At 35.3% G+C, this 17,200-nt stretch overlaps 1 protein-coding gene across 1 annotated transcript in view; it reads left to right on the top strand.

Annotated features, from left to right (window-relative positions):
* The window catches only part of LOC123533211 (ATPase MORC2A-like), a 361,550-nt gene that overhangs the window by 314,591 nt on the left and 29,759 nt on the right, over positions 1-17,200 (top strand). Inside the window, 1 exon segment of the mRNA XM_053519548.1 lies at positions 6,026-6,142. Coding sequence (XP_053375523.1) covers positions 6,026-6,142 — 117 coding nt within the window.

Here is a 17,200-nt window from a genome sequence, read left to right as displayed (position 1 = left end):
TTTCATTATTGTCATTAGTTGGACTGAGCCAATCAGGGTAGATAACTATGGACTGATTTTATGTCAAATTACCTCCCTTTATTTCAAATTAAAATGGGTATATCTCCAAAACTAATGAAGATACTGATCTGAAATTTCATTTATGTCAACAGATTTATTTGGCAGATCCTTCTTTTGTTCACTTACAATAATTTTTTTTTTTTAATTACTCCCCTTTTACGTTACTATAAATAGCTTATTTTTAGTAACTTTTTTATTATTGGCCATAGGGAAAAACCGAGACCACTTTTCTGTGGTACAATATGGATGGTACCTCCAATTTTTAGGTGTTTTTTGACATATCTGTACCTTGTAAGAATTTTTTTTTTCTTTTTGGTTAACTTTCTTCCCTTTGTTGTTCCTGTCTTTTGGACTTAGATATTTTTTCTGAGGACCTTCTTGTCCACAAGTGCAATGATAACAGGTGAGCGATATAGGGCCATCATGGCCCTCTTGTATACAAAAGGGGGCCCCTTTTAAGGGCTACTAGATCTGAATATTAGAAATACCTTTAAACAACTTCTCATGAACTGCTGCATGGATCTTCATCAAATATGGTTTGTAGCATCATTATAAGGTGCTTTCCCTATTTTGTTCAAATGAGTCCCTTTTAGGAGCTGTTATTAGAAATGCATTAAAATGACTCTTTCTCATGAACCTCTTGATGGATCTTCATCAGACTTGTTCAGTTGGGGGAACTTGGCCCCTTTTAGGGGCAGCTAGAGTTAAAAAATAGAAATACTTTTAAATAACATTTTCTAGTGAATAGCTTAATGGATCTTCATCAGACCTGAAAATCATTATAAGGTCTTTTGTCAAATTTGTTTGATTGAGGGCATTGGTCATGTTTAGGGGTCACTAGAGCTAAAAATAGATTTACCTTTAAAAGACTTCTTCTCATGAACCACTTGATGGACCTTCATCAAACTTGACCTGTAGTATCATTATAAGGTCCTCTCCCAATTTCATTCAAACAGGGGCACTTGGCCCCTTTAAGGGCTGCTAGAGCTGAAATTAGAAATACCTTTAAACAACTTCACATGAACAGCAAGATTGATCTTCATCAAACTTGGTCTGTAGGGTCATTACAAAGTCCTCTCTCAAATTTATTTAGGTTTGGGCATTTTGCCCCTTATAGGGGTTGCTAGGGCCAAAAAAAAAAAACACGTTTTTACAACTACTTCTATTGAGTTGCTCAGTGGATTTTCATCAAACTTGGTCTGTAATATCATCATAAGGTCCTCTCTAAAATTTGCCCATTTTGGGGTGCTTGGCCTCTTTTAAGGGCCGCTGGGTTTAAAAATAGAAATGCGTTTAAAATGACTTTTCTCATGAACCGCTTGATGGATCTTCATCAAACTTTTTTTGTAGCATCATTATAAGGTCCTTTACCATGTTTGTTAAATTGGGGGCACTTGGCGCCACTTTTAGGGGCCAGTAGAGTTAAACTAGAAATACCCTTGAATGATTTCTTCAGATGCTTACGCATTTTTTTGTGCATGACAGCAAAATATGGTAAAAAGCTTGTTTTAATGAACAGCTTAAAGAATTTTCACTAAACCTAGTTAGAAACAAAGTCAGATAGTAAAGGTTTTCTTCAGGTGAGCGACTTAGGCCTCTTGTTTAACATTTAATGCAGTAATTCTAAATTTAATGGGACTTTTTACAGATGACAATGAATGGAAATGAAGAGCAGAGATCTATTATGAATGTTTTTAGCCCACCATCATCAGATGGTGGGCTATTCAAATCACTCTGCGTCCGTGGTCCGTCGTCCATTCGTCCTTCCTTCCATCCGTTAACAATTTCTCATTATCGCATCTCCTCAGAAACTACTGGGGGGATTTTGACCAAACTTTGTCAGAATGATGTATTGGTACCCCAGTTGAGTCCCCCTGAAAAACAGACTGGTTCAACAATTTTTGGCCCTTTGTTTATTTTTATAATTTACATAGATTTATATAGGGAAAAACTTTGAAAATCTTCTTGTCCAAAACCACAGTGCCTAGGACTTTGATATTTGGTTTGTAGCATCATCTAGCAGTTCTCTACCAAGATTGTCCAAATTATTTCCCTAGGGTCAAATATGGCCCCGCCCTGGGGGTCACATGGTTTATATAGACTTATATAGTGAAAAACTTTAAAAATCTTCTTATCATAACCTACAACATTCAAATTTGGACCTTATGTATATTTTTGAGTGGCTAGATGAACCTTGACATGAGTTGACCTTGATCTTGACCTAGTGACCTACTTTCACATTTCTGTAGCTACAGCCTTCAAATTTGGATCACATGCATAGGTTTGTGCACCAGAAAACACTTTGACATTGACCTAGTGACCTACTTTCACATTTAATTTGGACCACTTGCATAGTTTTGTGTTCCAAAATGAAATTTGACGTTGATTTTTACCTAATGACTTACTTTCACATCTCTCAAGCTACAGCCTTCAAATTTGGACCATGTGCAGTTTTGTGTACCGAAATGAACTTTGACCTTGAGATTGACCTAGTGACCTACTTTCACATTTCTGTAGCTACAGCCTTCAAATTTGGACCACATGCATAGGTTTGTGTACAGAAATAAACTTTGACCTTGACATTGACCTAGTGACCTACTTTCACATTTTTGAAGGTACAGGCTTCAAATTTGGACCACATGCATAGTTTTGTGTTCCGAAATGAAATTTGACCATGATTTTGACCTAGTGACCTACTTTTGCAATTCTTAAGCTACAGCCTTCAAATTTGGACCACATGCATAGTTTTGTGTACCGAAGTGAGCTTTGACCTTGAGATTGCCCTAGTGACCTACTTTCACATTTCTCATGCTACAGGCTCCAGATTTGGGCCACATGCATAGTTTTGTGTTCTGAATTGAAATTTGACCTTGGTTTATACCTAGTACCTACTTTCACATTTCCCAAGCTACAGCCTTCAGATTTGAAGCACATGCATAGTTGTGTGTACAGAAATGAACTTTGGCTTTGAAATTGATCTAGTGACCTACTTTCACATTTCATATGCTACAGCTTCAAATTTGGACCACATGCACAGTTTCGTGTACCAAAATGAACTTTAACCTTGATTTTGACCTTGTTAATATAAATTCCCTTATTGTACTTAATTTTTAGCTCACCTTAGCAAGAAATGCTCATGGTGAGCTGTTGTAATCATCCTGTGTTCCCCATGCATGCCTGTGTCCAGTCATCCGTCCGTCATCAACAATTTCTTTAAACAATATCTCCTCCAAAACCACTGAATGGATTTCGCTTGGATATTCCTTGGATGGTCCCAAAGTTGTTCAAACGGTTCCCCTTGGTAGCACATAGGGGCAGCCAGAGCTAAAAATATATAAATCTTCAAACAGCATCTCCTAAAAGGGTTGTTCTATTTTGAATTTCAGACAAATGGTCCTTATGTAACCTTCTACCAAGACTGTTCAAATTATTTTGATTTGTCAAAAAACATGGCCACCAGAGGGCGTGGTCACTTTTCCCTATATGTATATTGTAGAAACTTAATAATCTTCTTGTATGAAACTGCTGGCCCGAGATTTGTCATAAAACATGGCTGCCAGGGGTTGTCACTTTTTCCCTTTATGTACTGTAGGCGTACATTTATTAGCGCGGCAAAAATTTAGCGCAAACGCAATTTTTGGTGAAATATCTAATTAATGCGTGGATGTGAATTATCGCATTCGCGAGACCGCTAATTTCTAATTGTAGCGCTTTCAGAGATAAGGCTCTCGGAGATTTACGGAGATTCAAGAAGATTTTCGGAAATAAACGTAACCGTCAGGATGTTTTTATGTAATGAGTTTCTGCTGTAATTATACGTCATCCTGAGTATGAAATCAACTTTTTTTTCACTGTTAGCGGGCTAAAGAAATTATGATTTATTTGAAACTATTTACTTAAGTGTTATACCTATCCATGCTGCCTGGCTGGTCGATGCACACAGAAATGTGAAAAAAGAATCAGTCATGACAGGGTGGCGCCTTACAGGTCTAATGGACGCAATCGAAAAATCCATTAGCTATAAACTTAAAAACATGTACCAAGTATGACTTTAAGATAGTTTGTCATGATGATACTTGTATTTTTTCAATGATACTTTCAACTGTGATGTTGCTTTATGTTTACGTACAGTATATAACGTATAATATTGCCTACGTAACTTGTCTTCTTATATTTAATTATAATAACCTGCGTGTTTTATATTCTGTATACTAGTTGTTATTGCTGAAATAAAACGAGATTGTCACACATTTTAATCATTGGATCCCCTTTGTCCTACATGCATTGTGTCTTAATACAAACCTTCACACCTTTCCGTAAATGAGCGACTGCAATAACGGACATGCCCGAAGGTGATACAGAAATTGATAAAAACTTGATCCTATGAGAAAAAAACACAAACTACAAGTTTAAATATTTTATTTTGCATGATCATATATTTAAAATAATAATATGAACAATGAACAGGAATATCATTCAAACCTTAAATGTTAGCAAACAGTGTAACTAGTGCTCTGAAGAGTATTTATTTGCAAAAGTTCGAAGAAAACATCATCAAATGAAAATGTACATGAAAATTCTTGGACAAATTAATGCGTGGACATGAATTAGCGCACGTGCGATAGCGCTAAAAGCGCTGTTATTAGTACACTGCTAAAATAAGTAAGCCTACAGTATATACAGTACTTTAAAAATGTTCTTGTCAGAAACAGCAGACCCGATTCTAAAAATTTTATACAAGGATATTTGGCATGTGATATCAGGGTTTGACTGTCTACCATAATTGTTCAAATTATTGTCCAAGGTTCAAAAATGGCCATGCCCACGTGTGTGACATGTATATAATGTAGACTGATATAAATGAAACTTTGAATTTCTTCTTCACTGAATCCATAACAGCTGGAGCGTTGATATTTATATAAACCTAAGTCTGTACTTGTACCATTACAATATACAAACATACTTCAAGCCTTTTACACAGGTGAGTGCTTTAGGGTCAATGACCCTCTTGTTCACATTTTAGAGACAATATCTTTAAAGTCAGTTAAGGGAATTTGCAGTTAGTTGATATAATGGTAGATGAAAACAAAATAAACTGGAAATCATGTGAACCATAACTCTTTTCTTGAATAAATATGAAGATTGGACAACCATTATAACCTTTTCAAACAAAGGTTTTAGTAGGGGTATGAATCACCTTTAATGATAGCTATTGTTTATATTGAAAGTCAGATTGACAGTTTCTTTGAAACCTTGTAATATAATTTGAAAAATTAATATTGCTGAAAGATAAAAAAATCCATTTCAGAAATTATTTCCTTCGGGAAAAAGTCAGTGCCTAGAAAATATTCATTTTCCTTATCTTGTCTGTCTTGCTCGCCAATTTGGTGTTAAAGGCTGTCCAAACATGAAGTGTTTAGACACTTATATGAATAATTAAATATTTAGTTTAATCTTTGGCACCCTATCATATCAGTGCTGTCATTTTTAAAGTGATGATGATTTATTTGTAGTTTGAAAGCTGATGTTTTATAGAAGAGTTTGATGTAATGAATACAGGCATCTCTTACATTTTCATTAATAGAATACACCATTAGGGTCACTAAGACCTAAATAAAGATAACACAGTACTTGAAGGGTCTCTTTTGTCACACTTGAAATCACTTGCCCCTCTCAATACAATGGAAGAACTGAAAAGAACTATGACTCTTCCTTGAATAGATATAAAATTACCTCCCATATGAACAATGCAGTAAGTAGTATATAGAAAGATAAAGTGAGTATATGTTGCCATTAAAACAATATTTTAGTGGGGTGTGATTCATATTTAGTGCTAGCTCTAAAGTACTACACATGATACATAAGAAATGTAAAGGACAGGACAGGGAAATTATGCCAAATGGACAATAAAGTATGGGAACATTTTACGCATATAACAGCTTATTTTATTGTTTTTTATTTTCAGTTAGTGAACAATTTCCAGACAGAGGCAACACTCAGGAAACAGGAATCAGAGGCAGCAAGTACAAAACTGAAATCTGTACGAAAAATGATAGCAAAACTTCTTACATCAAGTAATGAGGTAAGTATAGCATGTTCACTTGTCTCCCTGATGAAGGTGAAAGGGAATATGGTAAAAGTGCTGTCCCATGTGTCAGCTTGTTTGTCTATCTGTAACACTTTTATCCACAAATTACTCCAAAATTGTTAAGGTATTATCTTCACACTATTCAATATTTTTTAGTGTCAGTGACCAAAACAAAACCCCTCAAACATATGCTTTGTAGTGTCAGAACATTGGCAGAGGCATGGAAGGGAAGTGCAGTGTACATTATAGGGAAAATAATAATTAGCTCATCTGTTTGAAATTTTTCAAATAGAAGGGTTTATATTGTCACCCTTTTATCAGCAGCTGAGTCACAAAAGTTCTGCATATAAGCAGATTTCTCAAAAATTACAAGGCCTAATTCTTTCAAGCTTCAAACATGTTGTCAGCATCTGAGATCAAAGGATATAACTTTTACAAACAGCTACTGTTGTATATAACCTTCTGTGTTAGTAACCACTTATGGTAATAGATGGAAACTTTACACACTTGTTCAATGTGATGTTTTGACATGAAATACACAGGTCCCATTACTCTGTCTTGCTGTTATACAAAGTGATGCCCCTTCTTTGGTTTCTTGGTGTCATCCATTATTTTATTAAGCGTCCTAGGTAGTGAAAGTTTTGTGATTCAGAATTGTTATACCCCCACAAAACGAAGTTTGGGAGGTATATAGGAGTGAGCTTGGCGGTCGGTCCGTTGGTTTTTGTGGTTTCCGGATGATAACTCATGAAAAGCTTGACCGATTTGAATAAGTTTTGGTACACAGGTGTAACATCAGAAAAAACAGGTCAAATTCGAATTTGGGGTCAATAGGTCAAAGGTCAAGGTCACAGTGACCCTGGACAGTTAAACAGTTTCCGGATGATAACTTGAGAACGCTTGGGCCTATGATCATTTATTTTGGTACATAGGTGTAACATCATGAAATACAGGTCAGATCAAGGTCACAGTGACTCAGAACATTTAAACAGTTTCCGGATGATAACTTGAGAACGCTTGGGCCTACGATCATATATTTTGGTAACAGGTGTAACATCATGAAATACAGGTCAAGTTCAACTTTGGGGTCTGTAGGTCAAAGGTCAAGGTCACAGTGACACGGAACAGTTAAATGGTTTCCGGATGATAACTTGAGAACTCTTGGGCCTAGGATCATAATTTTTGGTACACAGATGTAACATCATGAAATACAGGCCAGTTTCGACTTTGAGGTCTGTAGGTCAAAGGTCAAGGTCACAGTGACTCAGAACAGTTAAACAGTTTCCAGATGATAACTTGAGAACGCTTGGGTCAAGGATCTTAAATTTTTGTACACTGGTGTAACATCATAAAATACAGGTCATGTTCGACATTGCGGTCTGTAGGTCAAAGGTCAAGGTCACAATGACTCGGAACAGTTAAATGGTTTCTGGATGATAACTTGAGAACACTTTGGCCTAGGATCATAATTTTTGGTACACAGATGTAACATCATGAAATACAGATCAAGTTCGACTTTGACATCTGTAGGTCAAAGGTCAAGGTCACAGTCACTCAGAACAGTTAAACGGTTTCCAGATGATAACTTGAGAACACTTGGGTCTAGGATCTTAAATTTTTGTTTGGGCCTAGGATCATGAAAATTGATAGCAAGGTTGATTATGACCAGCAGATGACCCCTAATGATTTTGAGGTCACAGGTCAAGGTCACAGTGACCCGGAACACTTAAACGGTTTTGGGACAGTAACTTCACAACGCTTGGGACTAGGATCACGAAATTTAATAGGGAGGTTGGTCCTGACCAGCAGATGATCCGTAAATATTTTGGGTTCCAAAGGTCAGAGGTCAGTTAAACCTTTTCCGGACAATAACTTGAGAACGCTTGGGCCGAGGATCATGAAACTTCATAGGGAGGTTGATCATGACCAGCAGATGACCTCTGTTGATTTTGAGGTCAGTAGGTCAAAGGTCAAGCAAGTTCAGCTTTGACATTGGCTTATTTCTGTGACAAGGCCATATTGTGGGGGTATAATTCGTCACTCCTGTGACAACTCTAGTTGCCCCAGTCGTACTTGTTTATATCTTTGTATTCATTATGTTTTTAGCTCACCTGAGCACAGAGTGCTCAGGGTGAGCTATTGTGATTGCTTGCCGTCAGTAGTCTGTCCGTCCACACCGTCATTTAAACATCATCTCCTCCTAAACCACCAGGCCAATTTTGATGAAACTTCACAGGGATGTACCTTGGATGATCCTCTTTAAATATTGTTCAAAGAATTGAATTCCACACAGAACTCTGGTTGCCATGGCAACCAAAAGGAAAAACTTGGAAAATCTTCTTGTCCAAAATAAATGGTCCTTATTTCACCCTCTAGGTTAGAGACCACCAATTGTTTGACCTATAGATGAATGTTTCGTATCACATTTTCCAATTTCACAGTGATATTGTTAAACATGATCCAATACCGAATGTCTTACAAAGTTTCATCAAGAAATGTTCTGTTTTAAGAAAGATATGGACACTTTACTGGGGTCACCCCCTGTCGATTTATATGCCCAGACTCAGTCCCTGTCGTCGTCGTCAGATTGCAATTTTTCGTGAAAATTTCAGTTATCTGCATTTGATTTGACTTGGAAGCTGAAATACGATTCATTCCGTAGAAAATAGAAATAAGGTCTAATAGTTTTGATCATTCTCTAACATTACAGAGATAAAAATGATCCTTTTTGGCCCAAAAGCACAGATAAGAATGGGCACACCTGTAGACTTACATTGTAACATTATGGCGTGTACGGCCTTCCATACATCGAAACATGTATATCTAATTACAAGTTTTTCAAGAACTATCTTAGTTCTACCAAAATATCAGACCAAAAGCATATGAACATTGATACTTTATTTAAGTAATTTTCGTGTGAATGAGATGACCCCCTGTTTACATCATTGACATGGCGGGAGAAATTCATTTGATAAAACTTCTTTTCAATACACATAAAATGTAGCAAATTTTGTCAAAATGTATAATAAGATACTGTAAATGCAGTGAAAAAATAATCACTTCCTGGGTTTGTTTACATGACTGACCAATCAGAACGCACAGACGTTACCTTTTTCCCAGGTATACACTTACCTCATTCCCAGTAAGTTCCCTGTACTTTTTTGAATTGGTGGTCTCTGACCTCTACCATGGCCGCCAGTGGGCGTGGTCACTTTTCCCTATATGTATATAGTGGAAACTTTAAAAATCTTCTTGTGTGAAACTGCTAGCCCAATTTTAAAATAACTTAACACAAATGGTTCTTGTGACCCTCTACCAAGATTGTTCAAATTATTCTAATCCGTCAAAAAACATGGCCGCCAGGGGGCATGGTCACTTTCGCCTACATGTATATAGTGGAAAATTTAAAAATCTTGTGTGAAACTGCTTGCCTGATGTTAAAATGATTTTACACAAATGATCCATGTGTGACCCTTTACCAAGATTGTTCAAATTATTCCGATTCGTCAAAAAACATGGCCACCAGGGGGTGTGGTCATTTTTCCCTATATGTATATAGTGGAAATTAAAAAAATCTTCTTGTGTGAACTGCTGGCCCGATTTTAAAATAGATTTACACAAATGGTCCTTGTGTGACCCTCTACCAAAATTGTTCAAATTATTTTTATTCATCAAAAACATGGCTTCCAGATGGCATGGTTACTTTTCCCAATATGTATATAGTGGAAAAATTAAAAAACTTTTTGTGTGAAACTGCTGGCCTGATTTGAAAATAATTTTACATAAATGATTCAGATTTGTCAAAAAAAACATGGCTGCCAGCGGGCCTGGTCACATTTCCCTATATGCATATAGTAGAACCTTAGAAAATCTTCTTGAATAAAACTGTTATAAACCCAGTTTTAAGATAATAATAAAACCATGGCTGCCAGAGTGTGTGGTCACTTTTCATCAACCATTTCTTTAAACAACATCTCCTCCAAAACCACTGAATGGATTTTGATGAAAGTTTACACAAATGATCTCTGGGTAGCCCTCTTTCAAAATTGTTCAAATGGTTCCTGTTCATTGAACAGTATGCGTCTTTTTCGTTAGAAATAGGTTTTCAGTTATCAGACTTTAATCATTGATATTTGGCATGTGAAATCAGGGTATGAGTCTCTACCATAATTGTCCAAATTATTGCCTTAAGATCAAAAATGGCCATGCTCCTGTGTGTGACATGTACTTACTATAGTATTATATATAAGAAAGTTTGAAAATCTCTGAATCAATAATAGCTAGATTCTTGATATTTGGCATGTGATATCAGAGTTGCACAGTCTACCATAATTGTTCCAATTCTTTTCCTGTTCAAAAATGTGTGACATGTATATAATATAAGCTAACATACTAGAAGATACCTAACTTTGTACTTTTTACGTTACACAAACACGCTTGAAGCCTTTTACACAGGCGTTAGGGTCATTGACCCTCTTGTTTAAGATGCAGCCTTGAAATTAAGATGAACAGTTTTGCACACCGATCTTAAAACTGACTTTCATTGACAATGAATTTGACCTATTGACCTACTTTCTTAATATTTTAGCATCGCTAACATTTGAAACATGTAGCTCATATTACTCAACGCAACAAAGTCGTAACTCAGTTTTTTTGCAAAAATCACTTTTTAGCTTATTTGGTATTTTTAGGTATAAATACATATTGTGTCAAAATATCAAAATTAAATACCTGATAAACATAGGAAAAAAAGATATTTGTCAAATTGTCGTATCTCAAATCTTATATATTCTTTCAGCGCAAAAAGGTAGTATCTCAAGTTACGACCTTATTGCACAAAAATAATCTATAATAGTAAGCACTTTGTTTTATGCAAAAAGGTTGTAACTCAAATTATGTTTATAAATAGTTGTCTAAATATAGATTGCTTATGAGCCTGGTATTAAATACATGTATTATAATCATGACTTTTGTATTATGACATCACTTATCTGTGATGTAATCGTTATCATGATGTCATAGAAATTTTGGTCATACAATTTTTGCCTGCAGAATATATATAATATATGTCATATTCTATATAGAAGCTTTTGAAATACTACCAGGCGCGTAGTGTGGCATACTCAATTACTCACTTGAGTAAACTTTAAAATTTATTTAAAAACCCAAAAACGAAAAAAGCTAATTTTTCAAAAAAAGACAATAAAAATTAAAGGCTAAGGGGGGTTAAGCATTCACTAGGTCTACATTAGTGTTATTGCTTTTTTTTTATTAGAAACTTCAGTTAAAGTTGTATACAAATTGAAACACCCCATGTTCGTAATTCAGTCATGTACACTACTGCATAACATTGTCTTCGCGCTCTATTTAAAAAATAGATTCGCAGTCCATACTAAGTATCCGAATGGAATGTTTACATGCCGCGAAATTCAAAATGACAAATGCTAATGATCCTCAATACTAAGACATTTTTGATCCGGGCGTTGAAAAGAACGATGGAGTGAAAACTCATTTGACAACAAAATCGGAATCTGCACACAAATACACATTCCCAAGCAGGTAATGTCAAGTATTCTAGAATTTCTACAAATAAACATGTACTTACAGCCTAAATCAATCATGTACCCTACTCTGACTCTTAGTTCTCCTGGTAAAAACATCTTAGTATAAGATGTAAGTACCGAATGTCATAAAATGTGTTTTAGTGTATAGATCTACTTCTACCAATCTAGATCTAAATATATAATAATTAAACATTAGAATGGTTTTATTAATTCGTTTTGTTTACAAATTTCAGAATAGATATAGAGTGTAGATCTATTTTTAAAGAATTTTAGATTTGAAACTTGATTACTGATTGACAGATTATTGACATGCGAATGATTTGTTTTTACTAACTTTACAAAACTTATTTCGTTTAGTATGCTGTACTCGAGGTAAATTGTTCTAATTATAAATATCTAAATTTAAATAAGCATGTATATATACTCTTCCATGGCGCAATCGGTATTATACATTGCCGTGGCGGCCCGGTTTCCACTCCTGACGCGGTCACCTTCCCCCTCCCCCCCCAAACTTTAAATTCAAAGAAAGATCTTTTAACCCGGTCAGTAGATCTTTATGCCTAATGCCAGTATACATGCACTGAAAGATGAACTGAAGGCAGTTCATTGCTATTCAGATGGTAGCGACTTTATCCTGACTTTGAAATAATAATTAACACCATTTGATGAAAAGTTCGTCCACAATATTTTAAGCGGATATTTCACTCAGAAATGTTTGATATTCAGTGATCTTTTATTATTTCATGAATGTCTGTTTTTATGGGATTATTTTTTAAAGACATAGATCTACCAAGACCTAATTAATGATCTACATTTTGATAAAAAAATTATGGCCTTTTTTCGACTTAGAAGGTTACGGTTTTGTATGTAAGCTGGTATCTCAGTACTCACTTATGGGAATGAATTGAAACTAATTACACGCTTGTTCACTGTCATGATCTCACTGTCATGATCTGACATGCACTAGGCAGGTTCCATAACTTTTTTTTTTTTCAAAATTATGCCCCTTTTTCCACATAGAATTTTTTTGCTTAAGTTTTTGTATGTAAGCTGGTATCTCAGTACTCACTAATGGAAATGGATTGAAACTTCACACACTAAAGTCTTGTCCACTTCATAAGCTGATATGCACTGTGCAGGTTCCATAATCCTGTTTTGCATTTTTACAAGATTATTCCCCTTTTCCGACTTTCGTCTTCATTCAAATGACAAGGCTGTTGAGGCATTGCTGTCCTCCAACAGCTCTTGTTTACAATTCCAGTGTATTGCCATATCAATTTGATTATAAAATTATGTTTCTTGCCATTTTCCTGCCAGATTTCTTCCAGACACTGGAAACAAGCTGACAATATTGTCAGTGTGTTTACATGCTGATTGTTATGAGCCAGTTTATTGTCATATAGTTTGAAGGTTATTCCCAGAAACTGGAAATAATATGGAAATAGTGTCCATGTTATTTTCAGCTTGACTTTTTTTCTTGGAAGTGTGTTTCCCTGTAGGAGTCAGATTATTTCCAGTTACCTTTTTTTTGACAGACTGTTACCAGATCACTGACAGCTTGTTTCCATATTTCATTTTCGTAAGGGACTGAAAACCAAGTAGGGGCCGAAAAAAAACAAGAAATCCCGATAATTGGAAAAGAAACCTTGCAAAAAAAACGTAAAAATGAGGGGAAAAGTTATGTTGATCGTTTTGGTAAGTGTAGGAGGGAAAAAGTAAATACCCATACCCATAAATACTTAGGAAAGGGGCATACTCAGAGTAAAGGGGACTCAGTTCATTACACCATAGAAAGAGCTACCTCTGATAGAAAACCAATTTACTCCACTCCAGAGTGGTCTGCTACTGTGCACATGGCACGCATTAAACACCCATACATTGTTAAAGAAATGTCTTAGACGGATTTCTTTGATTTTAAAAGCATGTCAGCTGTTACCAAAAAAGTTGATATTAACACTGACAGAGAAAAATTATACTGGAATTCCATTAAAATACTCAGAGACTGAATTCAGATAGTCCAAATATTTTTGAATACCAAACTGACTATTCAGGTGAGACACATTATGTGAGTTTGTTTCAGAATTTACGTTTGAGGGAAATTCCAACACCTAAGGTCCTTGCAGTTTACAACTTAAGCAGTTGCGTTCAGAATTCATAAAAATTCCATGGCAGAAGTATGTGGACTTGGTTACTTTATGTAGAAAAAACATCATTCCAAGTATGCACCATACATTTTACTTGTTCCTTTCACATGAGGAAAAGTAAAGGAATTTCTAACCAAAATTCTGTTTTTTGTATGCATTACAGGTCTTGGTTTATCAGATGTAAACCTCAGTAAATGTACAGTTCAGTACATTGTTACAATTTTGAATTATTAATTCATGATATAGATTGTTTTTGAAAACATTCAAGTTTTATCAAATTTGTCATGACAAGTAAGAAACTGAATAACCCCAATAACTGAATAATAATTATTGCTAGACTTAAAAAGTTTTTATTACCTGTCTTACCTTGTGCATACCTGTATTGGGCAAAGATATTTCAATACCTGTTTGAAAAAACAAACAAAATGTTTTATCTAAAGAAAGTTTGATTTATTTAAAAAAAATTCTCTCAAGATGTGCATAATTATAATGTTATGTAATTTTATTAAAGATTTTGAAACACAAAAGTGTAATTTTGAAAGAATTTGAATATAGATATTTTATTATTATAATAAAGTGGCTTTTTTTAATACAATTATTTCTCATGTGTAAGTCACCAGGATATTTTACAGATATTTTTGTTAAATATGTTTTATTGACGTTAAAATATCTAAACATCTAATGAAATGTAATGACTTACGACCTTGTTGCACAAAAAAATATCATAAATTATACACAGTTTTAGTGCAACAAGGTCGTAACTCAAAATATTCATAAAATTGCATTCCTGAATTATGTTTCAATTATACTGAAGTACTTGCTTTATTTATTTTTCTGTTGCAAAATAAATTTCAAAAATTTGCTTAGTAATTATTATTTTTCTTTAAAATAAGATGTTTTTTGTCTGTACTGAAAAGTTTACAGAAACTGAGTTACGTCTTTGTTGCGTTGAGTGATTCAGGGCCATCATGACACTCTTATTTTAGTGTGTGACAGGTGAGCTTTTGCGATCACCCTTGGTCAGTCATCGTTGTCCGTCCACAATTTCTTGTGAACATGATAGAGACTACATTTTGAAATTGATTTTAATCAAACATTCACACAACTTGTATTACCATAATATCTTGGTTCCTTTTGAAAACAGACCAGATCCCATCTTGTGTTTCAGAGTTATGGCCCCTTAAAGGGCGAAAATTTGCTATTTTGGCTTTTGCAGCCATATAGAGACTTCAATGATACAAACTTGCAAAATATCTTTAACAACAATAGATCTTGGATTCCATGAGGGATTCGTCAAATCCAATCATAGGTTCCAGAGTTACAGCCCCTGAAAGAGCCAAAATTTGTTAATTTTTACCTTGTGAACATGATAGAAGTGACAGTTTACATTCGATTTTAATCACACTTACACACAAATTAAGTCACAATAAGATGTCGGTTCCTTTTGAAAACAGGCTAGAGAGTTACTGCCCCTGAACTGAAAGGGGGAAAAAAAAGAGGTTTGATTTATGCTTTGATTTGATACAAACTTGCGCAGAATGTTTATCTTTATGAATTCTAGGCTAAGTTTGAATTTTGATCATGTGGGGTCAAAAACTAGGTCACCAGGTCAAATCAAAGGAAAAGCTTGTAAACACCCTAGAGGTCACATTTATGACCCTATCTTCATGAAACCTAGTCAGAATGTTTATCTTGATGGTTCTAATGCCAAGTTCAAAACTGGGTCATATAGAGCTAAAAATAAGCTTTAAACAACTACTTAATATTCTCATTAACAGCTTGATGGATCATCACCTAACTTGGTCTGTAGCATCGTTGTAAGGTCCTCTCTCAAGTTTAATCAGATGGTTCCACTTGACTTATTTAGTGGTCACCAGAGTTAGAAATTGAAAAAAAGCTTTAAATGACTTTTTCTCATGAAAAGCTTGTTGGATCATCACCTAACTTGGTCTGTAGCATTGTTGTAAGGTCCTCTCTCAAGTTTAATCAGATGGTTCCACTTGACTTATTTAGTGGTCACCAGAGTTAGAAATTGAAAAAAGCTTTAAATGACTTTTTCTCATGAAAAGCTTGTTGGATCATCACCTAACTTGGTCTGTAGCATCGTTGTAAGGTCTTCTCTCAAGTTTAATCAGATGGTTCCACTTGACTTATTTAGTCCTCACCAGAGTTAGAAATTGAAAAAAGCTTTAAATGACTATTTCTCATGAAAAGCTTGTTGGATCATCACCAAACTTGGTCTGTAGCATTGTTGTAAGATCATCTCTCAAATTTATTCAAATAGTTTTGCCTGACTGATTTTAGGGGCTGCCAGAGTTAAAAAAATAGAAAAACCTTTAACAGCTGCTTCTTCTCATGAACCATTGAAAGTATAATCCTCTAACTTGGCCTGTAACATCTTTTTTAGTTCGACTATTTGAAGAATAGTCTAGCTATTCTACTCACCCTTGCGTCGGCGTCACACCTTGGTTAAGTTTTTGCATGCAAGTACATACAGCTATCATTTAAAGGCATATAGCTTTGAAACATATTTTTAGCCCACCATCATCAGATGGTGGGCTATTAAAATCACTCTGCGTCCGTGGTCCGTCCGTCCGTCCGTTAACAATTTCTCGTTATCGCATCTCCTCAGAAACTACTGGGGGGATTTTGACCAAACTTTGTCAGAATGATGTATTGGTACCCTTGTTGTGTCCCCCTGAAAATCAGACTGGTTCAACAATTTATGAGTGAGTTATGGCCCTTTGTTTATTTCTATAATTTACGTAGATTTATATAGTGAAAAACTTTGAAAACCTTCTTGTCCAAAACCACAGGGCCTAGGGCTTTGATATTTGGTATGAAGCATCATCTAGTGGTCCTCTACCAAGATGATTCAAATTATTTCTCTGGGGTCAAATATGGCCCTGCCCTGGGGGTCACATGGTTTATATAGACTTATATAGGGAAAAACTTTGAAAAACCTCTTGTCCAAAACCACAGGGCCTAGGGCTTTGATATTTTGTATGTGACATCATCTAGTGAACTTCGACTAAAATTGTTCAAATTATACCCCTAGGGTCAAATATGGCCCCGCCCAGGGGGTCATATGGTTTACATAGACTTATATAGGGAAAAACTTTGAAAATCTTCTTGTCCAAACCACAAAGCCTAGGGCTTTGATATTTGTAATGTAGCATCACCTAGTGGTTCTCTACCAAGTTTGTTCAAATTATCCCCCTAGGGTCAAATATGGCCCCACCCCGGGGGTCACATGCTTCATATAGACTTATATAGGGAAAAGCTTTTAAAATCTTCTTGTCAATAACTACAACATTCAAACTTGGACCACATGTATATTTTTG

Source organism: Mercenaria mercenaria, chromosome 12 (genome assembly GCF_021730395.1).
Source record: "Mercenaria mercenaria strain notata chromosome 12, MADL_Memer_1, whole genome shotgun sequence".
Classification (NCBI taxonomy): domain Eukaryota; kingdom Metazoa; phylum Mollusca; class Bivalvia; order Venerida; family Veneridae; genus Mercenaria; species Mercenaria mercenaria.
Note: the sequence above shows the minus strand (reverse complement) of the source record. Positions and strands in the feature narration are given on the sequence as shown.